Source organism: Arxiozyma heterogenica, assembly GCF_036370985.1.
Source record: "Arxiozyma heterogenica strain weizmannii chromosome Unknown scaffold_5, whole genome shotgun sequence".
NCBI classification, from domain to species: domain Eukaryota; kingdom Fungi; phylum Ascomycota; class Saccharomycetes; order Saccharomycetales; family Saccharomycetaceae; genus Arxiozyma; species Arxiozyma heterogenica.
Window position 1 is genome coordinate 683,353 of NW_027042658.1, and position 12,025 is coordinate 695,377.

At 29.5% G+C, this 12,025-nt stretch overlaps 4 protein-coding genes and 1 non-coding gene across 5 annotated transcripts; all 5 read right to left on the minus strand.

Moving 5' to 3' along the window:
• Nucleotides 1-392: 392 nt before the first annotated feature.
• STO1 (Sto1p) lies at nt 393-3,041 on the minus strand (the record flags this gene model as incomplete). The annotated part of the gene is made up of 1 exon (XM_064860634.1): nt 393-3,041. One exon carries the CDS (start codon nt 3,039-3,041, stop codon nt 393-395), a length of 2,649 nt encoding a protein of 882 aa, XP_064717651.1.
• A 563-nt stretch (nt 3,042-3,604) lies between these two features.
• Nucleotides 3,605-6,448, minus strand: EPO1 (Epo1p; the record flags this gene model as incomplete). Its single annotated transcript, XM_064860635.1, has 1 exon — nt 3,605-6,448. The coding sequence occupies one exon, from the start codon at nt 6,446-6,448 to the stop codon at nt 3,605-3,607; it is 2,844 nt and encodes a 947-aa protein (XP_064717652.1).
• Nucleotides 6,449-7,181: 733 nt separating this feature from the next.
• Nucleotides 7,182-7,613, minus strand: PKR1 (Pkr1p; the record flags this gene model as incomplete). Its single annotated transcript, XM_064860636.1, has 1 exon — nt 7,182-7,613. The coding sequence occupies one exon, from the start codon at nt 7,611-7,613 to the stop codon at nt 7,182-7,184; it is 432 nt and encodes a 143-aa protein (XP_064717653.1).
• A 587-nt stretch (nt 7,614-8,200) lies between these two features.
• Nucleotides 8,201-8,437, minus strand: NCW1 (Ncw1p; the record flags this gene model as incomplete). Its single annotated transcript, XM_064860637.1, has 1 exon — nt 8,201-8,437. The coding sequence occupies one exon, from the start codon at nt 8,435-8,437 to the stop codon at nt 8,201-8,203; it is 237 nt and encodes a 78-aa protein (XP_064717654.1).
• Nucleotides 8,438-10,764: 2,327 nt separating this feature from the next.
• On the minus strand, nt 10,765-10,835 carry PWA37_004135. The gene has a single exon. It is a non-coding gene; the product is annotated as a tRNA-Gly (tRNA).
• Between the last annotated feature and the right edge of the window lie 1,190 nt (nt 10,836-12,025).

The window sequence follows — 12,025 nt, forward strand, 5'->3', positions numbered from 1 at the left end:
CCTGTGACGAGATCACTAAAGAAATATAATTATCTCGTGGAGAGTACTAAAAGAATTTATAAATGTGTTAGTATTTTAGGAGAAAGCTAGTGCTCAAATAGATAGTTGTTTGGCTGCCTTTTCAAGAGCTATAATTATTGGTGCTTTATATATAGATTATACATACACAGTGAAAGCCATATATGCATATTTTTGCATTCATTGTGATTTATAGAAGTTAGTTCATTTGTAGGATAGTTAAATTTGCGAATAGAAAAGGAGGATAAAATATAAGGGACAGTCATTGTACAATTAACTTAATTAATAATATATAGACATATAGAAAATTATGTAGTTATATCTTAATAGATATTGATATTATACTTAAAATTTGATACTTCTAGTTAGTACGTTTACAATTCTTCAACTTCTTTTATCCAGGTGGATAGAACATTTCTGGTTGGAGCATGTGGAATTGCAGCATTCATACCAGTTAACAATTTTTCAGATAATTGTCTATATTGAGTAGCATATTTTCTTAGTAAACTTTTTGCAAAGCTAACAGCAGTGGAGTATTTCCATAACATATCTAATCTTTGTAATTCTTCTAAATTGGTTAATTCTGTAGTATCATTGATCTCTGGAATATTTATGGTGTCTTCATTAGAAACGTTTAAATTCACTATAGCATCATTGATAATAATGCATAATTTTTCAAATACGGTTTCAAAGTCTTCTACACCAGATTCGATAGATTCTTCAGATTTGATTATTTTAACTTGGTTAGACAAAGTTCTGAAAATAGCATCAATGCTAGTAACATCCATTAAACCATACACTTTTCCATTCCAATCTTTAAAGCAGAATTCATATATAGCCTTAGCACTAACCATTCCTACAAATTTAAATGCATCTACAATCAAATAACCATTTTGTGAGTTGGAGTTCCAGTAAGTTAAGACAGCTTCAATAATTGTGGCTTCTCTTATATCCTGTGGAATATCCAATTTATCCCAAACTGTTTTCAATTCTTCGTACAAATCACTAATATATTTATTAGCATGAGATAAAGATCTACTACCACAATGAACGACACATTGAGTAAGCAGGAATACGATGAACTTGTTAAAATCTGTAATGTGATTAGATAATGGGTCGGTGCCTTCGTTAAATTTGGCTATTATAGTTTCTAATTCATTAACATCTCTGACATCATTTTGTTTATGAATATAATCCAGTAATTCAGATACAATACTAGCAAATGGAAATTTTTCATTTTTGAATATCAAATCATTGGATTTCGTATCTTCGAAAGTTATTTGTAATTTCTCATTAACAAAGTATGACTGATAAATTGTACATAATATGTCAGAAGAAAAATAAGAAGTATTCATATATTGCTTAAATTCATCAGGTAGGCTAGAATTGACCTCATTTGGAGTGGAAGTCAATCTCAATTCTTTTCTTATCAAGTTTTTAATAAAAACAATTTTTGGATTATAAATTGAAGAACTGAATCTTTTGGAATCATTTTCCCATTCATTCCATTTCCACGAAAAATTGAAGTTGCTCATTTGAATTGAGAACCAATCTAAAAATCTTAAATTTAATTCGAAATCAAGATTGTCTATATTGTTATAGAAGAATCTGAACGCTCTACCGAAAACTGGGGCAATAGCTTTAGGTGAATTTTGACAAATGTCAACTAACAATGTATAGAAATAGGCAAATGGTTGGGATACAGTTGGTAGTTTGAAGACTAAGCTTAATATAGTTTCTATAACATTGTCCTCAATCTTATAAGTACTAGCCAAAGGATCTTCTTCGTAAGTTTCGATTAAGTCGGCAATAGATATACCTTGTTCAGCAAAGAATTTTTCCTTAAAAAATAGGTCTATCATAACAATTTGCTTTGCCACTTCTCTTCTATTGAATTCTAAGCTTTGAACAATATCAATAAAAATGTCTCTAAATAACTGGCCTGCATATGTATTTATTGGAACTACAGTATCAAAATCACCAGTTGATTGAGGAAGGTATATTTTGAAAATATAATAAGGCGTTTTCCACATGCCGTCAACAGAACCGGCATTTTCACATGTATTAAAGAAGCTAAATAGTTTTAAATCTTCACAGGTCGGTAATTTTAAAGCGTCATTGAATCCTTGGTCACCATTTAGAGTCTCTGGTAAGAGATGATTCCAATTGATAAATAATTGTTCCAACTGCTCCATATTATTAGCCAGAATCTTTTTCACATTGGACAAAGAAACTTGTGGTAATTCTATAGTTTCATATGGAACAACTGATGTGTTATATTGACTTAATAATTGAAGTGTTGTGTGCTTAATCTTGAATGAGGCTTCAACAGTAGTAATTAATTGATCAACTTTGTTCTGTAGATCTTTATCGGACTTATTGAAGTAAAATAGATATGGAACATCAACTAATGTATTAGTATAGATAGCTTCTGCTAATGGATTTCTTTTTTCTGAATCTAAATTATTTAATTCCACTGCAAGATTGAGTAATTGGGTGTAGATATTGATTATATCATCGTTTAGAAGAATTGGGGATAGTAAAGACAAAAATCTTAATAATAATTTTATTCTATTCCAAGGACCTGTATTGTTAGATTCCAATTTTAACTCACTGATTTTTACAGTATCGTTACATGTGTTTTGTAATTCTTCAAAGAAAAAATTAATAATGTTTTTCCCAGTCACTTCATTTTGAGAATTGACAGTAATGGTTAGTAGTGCAATTGCAGGTTGTTTATGAGGTTGTTCTAAAATCACTGCTCTTAAAGTACTTAAAAGAGCATTGTTAAAATATTCATCATGACCAAATTCATTTACAATAGCTTCACTCAATAGTTTGATATCTTCCTCGAAAGCTTTTTTGGATTCTCCAATAGTGGTGATATCTGGCATCATTTCTTTACATAACTGAACCACAGGTGGAATTCTTTGTCTTTTTTGCATACGAGGTCTGAATTCATGTTGATAGTAATCATCCTCGTCATCATTATCAAAATTATTTCTTCTCTTTCTTCCGCTCATTTTTTAATACCACAGAGAACCACTTGTAGTGATAGAACTTGGTTGCCACTTCTTAGAATAGTAATTTTTAAAATGCAGAATGTGATATTCCAAGTACTGCTACTATGATAGTAAAATAGTTTGAGTTATAATGTTTTCATATCTGTGTTATGGATCCATTCGAATTTTTTTATATGTTTGTTCTGTGTTTTAAAAAAATAAAAAAAGAAAAAGAAAAAAGGAAAATGTTTGTATTTACAAGATTTGTTGCACCATCTACAATAGGAATGATGATAAAGGGAGTGATATATTCAGAATTTTTATCAGATGTCCTTGTAAAGGTTTTTAGCCTAGATTGTATCTAAGTATTTATTTATAATATCTATGGGACACAATAAAATGTAGAGATTAATTTTTTGTCATAAACGAAACACAAAATTTAACCATTATGGAAAAGTTTTTGATGTTTTGTTTACAAGGTATTCTCCTAAATTATATTTTTATGTATACCTATACTTATATCCAGTTATATATATCCAGTAGATACAAAATATACTTACACCTATGGTGTGAATCGATCTTGTTTATAAATTACTTAATGCTGACTTTAAATCATTTATAGCATTTTCTTTGAGTTGAAGTTTATTTTCTAAGTCGTTTATCTTTTTGATTAAATCTAAACATGATGGACTTGCACCGTTTTCCTTTAATAATAGTTGCTCTTCTGAAATAAAACGTTTCATTCTTTCTTCATTTAATGCTTGAATTAGTTCTACGATCTTAGAAGATTTTCTCCTTAATTCAGTTTCAAAGTCTGTATATGCTATTGGCGATGTAGATATTGTTGAATTTCTTTGTGGTTGATTGTTAAACTCATTGAATTGTTTCATATTCTGTATTTTGTCCTCCAGTAAGGTCTCCCTTTTGATTGATTCTGCTAATTCAGTAGATAGTAAAGTGAGTTCCTTCATTAATCTCTTATTTTCATTTAATAGACCCATTTGATCCTTTGAAATATACAAAATCTTTGGAGCAGTCTGAGTTATATCCTCATATGGAGAGTAAAGTGTATTATCAAAGACAAAATTGTCTGAATTCTTTTCTTTGTCTTTTGATTGTGGTGTCACTGTGTCATGTGTTGGTGTTGTAGGAGAGCTCTTATGCGCAAAGGCATCGTCAATATTAGCAGTATCTACTTCTGTAGTACTGGTTTGATCATCACGATCTGTATTAGCATCTGTTTTTGAAGCTGTAACTGTTGATGGGGACGTCTCCTGAATTCTCTCTCCTGTTTTGTTTAATTTTTCAGAGACTGTGGAGGATGCACTAGAAGCAGAAGAACTTGGGTTCTTATAAATCGAAATTCTCTTTGACGCAGGTGCTATGGCTATAGCTGAAATCCTTCTGGAATTTATCTTGGCCTCTATTGTAGATCTATTTATTTCATTAATATTATAAGTTATATTATTATTATAATTTAATGAAGGAAATTCCTCTGCAGTGACAAATGCCTTAGAATCAGTTCCATTGGCTAATTTGTAGATTGATTGATTATAACCTTCCTGTTGTTTTATCGGAGATACACTAAACGATGATACTTGTGTTATGGTTGAATCTCTAGCATTATTATCATTTAAACTTAATGAGTTTAATCCTTCTTGTAATAAACTTGATGGTCTTAGATCAGGTTCCTGAAACATAGAATTTTTTTGATTTGTTTTATCACTAACTAGAGTTTGATTAATTTCTTTAATTGAATCATTGGCTATATTTTCTTTTTGTAACAATTCCTCTTGTTTTGGTTTGGATAATTTAATAATATTCAATTTTGGTTTATTAATGTTAGGATTTATTTGTAAAATTTGTTTATTCCTTTGTTCTTCTTCTTCTTCGTTTACAGAGGGTATATTCAGTGAATTAACACCATTTAAAGGTATGTTTGTTTCGCCATTGTTTGTTTGTGAGATATTAGCTGAGGATATCCCTTTTTGACTATCTAAAGTATCGTTAATATTCAAAACATTACTATTAATGATATTATTTGAGGTATTTACTTTATTATTTATACTATCATTTTCAATTGATATTTGATCTTGTTGTTGTAATTGGTGTTGTGATTGTTTTTGTCCAGTTACTTGTCTTTCGACTAATTGTTGTGGATGTTGTTGCTGTTGTAGAGATGATTGCTGCGGTGATGGTTGAAATTGGGATTGTTGGAAGATGGTAGTATTTGTATTACTTACAAATTGTTGGGTATTTTTTGTTGGTCCCTGTTGCAATGACATTGTTCGATATTGTGATTGCATTTGCTGGTTCATATCAGAGGTATCTGGCCTATTGTTAATAAACTGTTGTTGCTTATACGGATTATTGGGTATGTTCTCCTTATTTTGTGGTTGCTGTGGGTTGTTAGTTAATGACATAGTTCTAGGATAACCTATATTATTCCCTTGGTGTTGTTGTTGATTGAAATATCTCATATGTTGTATTCCACCAGTCATCAATGAATTGGCTCTTGGGCCAACAGTATTTGGTATATTTGAATTGGATTGATTCACACCATTATAAGACATACCATTCCATTGCTGGAATTGTTGTTGTCGTTGCATAAGATATGGATTTCCACTATTGTATCCATTTTGTAGTGACATTGCTCTGGATTGTAGTTGATTGTTACTAAATCCATCTATGTTACTATTCATCATATTTTGTTGACTAGTTGCTAATGTTGGTGATGATAATTTATTCTGATTGTTAAGAGCATTCAATACATTCTTCTTTTGTGTATTCAAAAATTTTCTATATTCTGTGTTGGTCATATTACTAGTTTGTTTAGTAACTAAAGTTGGTATTAGTGGCGTAGTATCTTCAGTGACATTTAATTTATCACCATTTTTGAACCCATATTTTTGAATATCATGAAAAGTTAAAGTTGACGAATTAGGGTCGTCTATAAACACATCGTCATCGTCGTCACCATCAGCACTGTTTTTACCTCCATAACTGTTGCTATGGTTCTGTTTTTTGGATTTATTGGTACCAAATCCAAATCCACTGTGATTTTTCCCTTTAAAGAAATTTGTAATTGATTTTTGATTTAATGAATGTGTTCTTTTTTCTTGTTTCGTTGGCATGGGTTTATTTCTATATTGTATAGTTGGCTGAATATTATTACTATTGTAGTTATTATTAAATGGAACATTAGGAGGTTGTTGAGTCACAGGTATGTTGTTGTAGTTTTGAAATTGTTGGTTTTGAATAAAGTTGTTATTATTTGACACATCAATTGGAGTTTCCTTAGTTATATCGATATTACCAATATTACCATTTAAAAGATTATTTCTTATATTATATTGCACAGAGTGATGCAGTTGTGTTTGTGGTTGTTGTTGGGATGAAAATTGATTTCCCTTTGTCATGAAATCCATATTTTTTGCTGTTTATTATTGTAGTTTTATTTGTCCTGGTTGTTATTATTGTTTCTATGTAATATAGGTATATAGAGAGAAGAAGGCAGAAGGAGACGTTATTACTTGAGGTTTAATATAATGTTTTTTCTTGGACTATTTAAGAGTAACAATAAAAAATAAAACAAAAGACTCAATTATTTTAGAGAATATTGTAAGAATCACTTATATAAGAGATGATACTCTTCTATTTTGTATCGAATCTATACCTTAGTTACTTGTCCCCCTAATTATAATCTTTTCTTTTTAGTTAAGACAGTAGAAGGTGGAATAAAAAGTAAATATGACCGGTTTATAGAATCATCTTGAATAACGTTCAAGCTTACCTGAACTGAGGGGCATTTGTTTAACCTTTATTTACTTATTTTCATTTTGACAGTTTCCGTCTTAATTTTTGTTCAATTAAAAATCTTCGAATACTGAAAAAAAAAAAAAAAAAAAAAAAAAAAAGATAAAAGGTAAAAGGTAAAAGACAAAAGGTAAAAACGATAAAAGACAAAAAGTAAAGGAATTGCTTTTTGTTCATCTCTTGAGACTGAGAGAGACAACAGTGAATCTGAGGAAAGTTGGGGCATGCTATTCATTTAATAGATGTATCCTAGTTGTGCATAAAAAATATATACGTATATGTACATACTTGTACGTGTGACTAGATAAAAAAATGATTGTACATGTATGGGAACATCTTATATAACTAAACTTTTCTGGACTTTGACTTGCTAATTGAAATCCCAGAACTATATACTACTGAATTATTATCATTTTTTTTCCTGTTATTTTTAGTTGGTTCATCTTTTTTGGATTTGGAATCGGAACTTTTGTCCTTTTCTCCTGTATTACCATTATCATTATTATTATTATTATCTTTGATGTTTTGTTCCTTTAATTCTTCGTTGGTCATTAATCTAACATTTTTCAATTCTTGGATAAACCAGATGATAGATAGCCATAACAATGTGGCAATTACAAATAATGCAATAAAGTGGATATTTCCTCTTGTGACAAATATTAACCATGTTAATGTTAACAGTAATGCAATGAAAGATGCATGAGTAGCTAGAATTAATTGTGGACTTGCACCAGGTTGAAATATACTGTTCCAAAGACCTGAAAAGAAGCTTGTCATTGTAATAGTCAAAATTATCTATATGTATGTAGCGTTTGATTTAAAAAAAAAAAGAAAAAGAACAAAAAGAAAAAGAGAAATGGAAAAAGCAGTAATTAACAGTCTATTTGAATTCAGATTAGATATGAACGCTATCTATCCATTCACTATATCTGTTTTGTAACTTTTTAGTATGTGTTGTTCTTTGTATGTTGTAAATCAATAAGATTTATGTACCTTTTTGACAAACTTTTTACCAATAAAATTTTCAAAGCAAATACGTTAAAATTGATAATGCCATTTTTGACACCAGATACAAAAATACTCACATGGAAAACAAAACTAAAAACGGATCAAATTACAAACAAAAACCTTACTAAAGTAAATATATTCATTTTTCTTTTCTTATAAATGTATATAGAATACAAAAATGCAGTACTTTCATTTAATTTGGGGACAGATATATACGTATATGTATATGTATATGAATTGTATACATCTAAAATGGAATAAAACAGTGCATGATGAAGCATTGAACAGAAAAAACAACATGTATCATTATGTTAGGTTAAATAAAACAGATGAATATGCTCTTCTTATCAAAAATTTTAGAATTCAGAACCTAAGATGTAGGAACCAATAGTAGAAATTAGGATAGCAACACCGTATTTCCAAGAGACTGGGTTAGCAACTAAACCAGCAGCATCGCCCTTAGAAGTCTTAGTAGAAGTCTTAGTAGAAGTCTTGTTAGCATGAGCACTAGCAGAAACAGAGGAAGCAGCGACGACACCAGTAGAGACTAAAGCAGAGTTGGTGGAAGCAGAGACGGAAGTAGTTTTAGACATTTTGTTCTTATGTATGTATTAAAATATGTGATATAATTCGCTGAGATGTAACAGTGTCTTCTGTTGTTGTTATTCTGATTCCTTTTGTTTTTTTTGTAATTAAAGAAGTGTAAAGCACAGATATAAATCTGCGTATTTACCCTTTCTAACTTGATGGAATTACTCCCTTTTATATATGACTGAAAGAAACATGGGACCAGTGAAATGTATTTTGTCCATTTTCTTTCCCTCTTACAGAAATTATTGCTATAAGATATGTTGACCCATATATTTTCACTATTTAACAATAATAATCTGGACTAAAAAAAAGGAATAACAATAGTAGTGATAATAATCTTGATAAAACAGGCTGTGTTGTGTAATATTTAACTATTGTCAATCGAGGAAGTTTCCTTTTGTGATCTTGATGAATAAGAATATACCGATATAAAATACCAAGATTAGGGAATAATGAAACAAAAGAAATATCAGGGGAAAGTTTTCAAAGGATTCCTCTACTCCTTTTTGCGCCTCTCCCCCCCCTTTGTAGATTTAAAAAAATAAGTCAGAGTAACATTGAAAAACCCTGAAGAACACGTATAGTTGTATTACCCACAAATAATATATAAGAAAATTTTATTATGGAATATCACAGATTGTTTTTAAAAAACCTAATTATTTTAAAGTTTTTCCTACTTCTTTGAAACATCAGCCCTCAGTTTTTTGTTACAGATATTTTGGAAACTTTTAGGGAGATGCAAAACAAATTAACGCTAAAAAAGAAAAAAAAGAATAGAATAAAATAAAATAAAACAAAAGAAACACGAAAAAGGAAATTTTAATACCAGCAATCAAGAAAATTAACTAAAAAAAAAGTAAAACTAAATTTTTTCATAATAATACTTCTAATAACAGAAAAAATATTGTTTAAATGTATTACTTGATTAGGATATATCCCAATGTTAGAATTGTGAGGTTATTGTATTGTGTTTGCTTGTTCATTTGTTTGTTCTAAAAATGGAAACTTAGATATCAACTTATTTATTGTTTTTTTTTTTTTTGAAATATGTGACATAATCATAAACAGTTACAAATACAGTAATTATAATGTGTTTAGTGGATATTTAATTTCCTAATCAATCTATAAATATTGCTTGGTTATTATACAAGAATAGGCTGATCTGGTTCCTTTTTTTCTGTTCTATTTTTGATCTAGAGGTAACGCGGTTGACTAATTTCTATTTTTAGATAAGTTCAACAGGTTTATTCTTGTTAAATAGAAAAAAAATTTTCTGTTGCTGCAGGGTTCAGCTATCATAATGATAGTAATTACCAAGAAAAGAAAAGAAAAGAAAAACACACCATAATTTTTAAAGGAAGGGCTACGTATATTGTAGTACCATTTTTTTTCTTTTAAGTGATGCTAATAATCACAGTGAATAGTTAGTTAATCATCTGTTCACTTATTCAGAAACTTTCTTTCTAAAAAAATGAAAGTAAGCATGATTGTTATTTAAGCCATGTTTTTTTTTTAAAGTAGTTGATAATATGTGAGTTGTTTGAATATTTTTAATTAGGGTTCAATAAATATAAAGTTGGTTAACCTTGGCGTTGAAAATTGAAAGATGGTTAGTAAATAAATAAAAAAAATGGTTGAATAGACTTTACTTGATTAAAACGCTTTCTTTGATGTAAACAGTTGATTTATCATTTAGAAGAATTTTTGATATTATGCTTTGTTTCTTCTCTCAAGGAGACATATAATTGTTACATAGATTCTATATAATGATAAGAATTGGGATTCTTTCTTATTTAATTCAATTAGTGAATAAAAATTACATTTCAAGATTACATTACATAAATTTAGTAAAACTAAGCAAACTATCCCAAAACATCTTAAGATCAGGTGTTCGACTCACCCCTGGGAGATTTTTTAATTTTTGAAATAGATGAAAACTGTAATACCCCTGAGGTTAAGTGTTTCTGATAACAGTTAATCTTGTTGAAATCTCAATAATATTTCACTTGGATAGATATAAGATATAGACTCTTTCCATATCTCTAGATGTAATATTCCTATATATCTATATATCTATATCCCTAATCTAAGTTAACCTAATAGTATACACTTATATACTATATCTAAACTTAGGTAGCCCTTTTTCCTTGTTCCTTCTTCTTGGTTGCTCTCTTGTATTTATGTTGGTTACTCCTGTTTTTATGTGTGTTTGTAAAATTTTGTAAAAAGGAAAGTTTAGAAAAATATCGTCAACCCTCATTTTTCTAAACAAACCCTAAACAGTAATATCAAGGATATTACATTACAATATTACACAGTAGTAAAAACATGCGCAAGCCCGGAATCGAACCGGGGGCCCAACGATGGCAACGTTGGATTTTACCACTAAACCACTTGCGCTTCAACTGTTGTCGTTTGTTGTAGTATGGTGTGGTGAAGTTCTTTGTGTATTCCAGGGAAGCGCAAATAATATTAATAGTAATTCAAATAATCGAGACAGTAATCAACTATAGTCGATAGTATAATTACTAAAACGGTCTTATATATTAAGCGGCTTATATCGAGCTAATGTACTTATTCGAAGTTACTTGACTTGTTACTTGCTTTTCTATTTTGTTTATACATAATATATAAATTATTTACAAGAAACGATTATGGAAGATGATCTTTTATCTCCTGAAAACGTTGTCCTTTTATATGTTTTCTGGAGCTCGATCGATTATTCAGATTACTACATTAATGACTTGACTGATTCAAACCCTAAAATTTATTATATTAATTTAGGTGCACTACTGGATTAGAACTGCATCCCAATTCTCTAATCATGGTGATTAGTAATACACGTGGGACTTAATAAAACAATAGGTAAATTCTAGATTTGCCAAGATCTTATGTAATCCAATCTTTTTATTATGCAGCATCTAATGTTGTAGCACATGTAAGGCTTATTAATACACTAATTGGTTCTAGATTCATTCAGGATCTTATGTAATCTTGATGGTTATAACTATTCTATTCCACAACATCGTTGATCGCAATATGAGATGGTGAGATTCTTTGTGTATTCCAGGGAAGTGCAAATAATATTAATGGTTATTCAACTAATCGAGACAGTAATCAACTATAGTCAATAATATAATTACTATAACGGTCTTATATATTGAATGACTTTTAACGAGCTAATATACTTATTCGAAGTTACTTATTTTGTTACTTGCTTGTTGTTCTATTTATGTTTATATAATATATAAATTATTTACAAGAAACGGTTATGGAAGATGATCTTTTATCTCCAGAAAACGTTGTTCTTTTATATGTTTTCTGGAGCTCGATCGATTATTCAGATTGGTATATTAATGATCTGACTGATTCAAACCCTAAAATTTATTACATTAATTTAGGTGCACTAGTGCATTAGAACTGCACCTCAATTCTCTAATCATGGTAATTAGTAATACACGTGGGACTTATTAAAACAATAGGTAAATTCTAGATTTGTTAAATCTTATGTAATCCAATCTCTTTATTATGCAGCATCTAATGTTGTAGCACGTGTATGACTTATTAAGACAATAAATAGTTCTAGATTC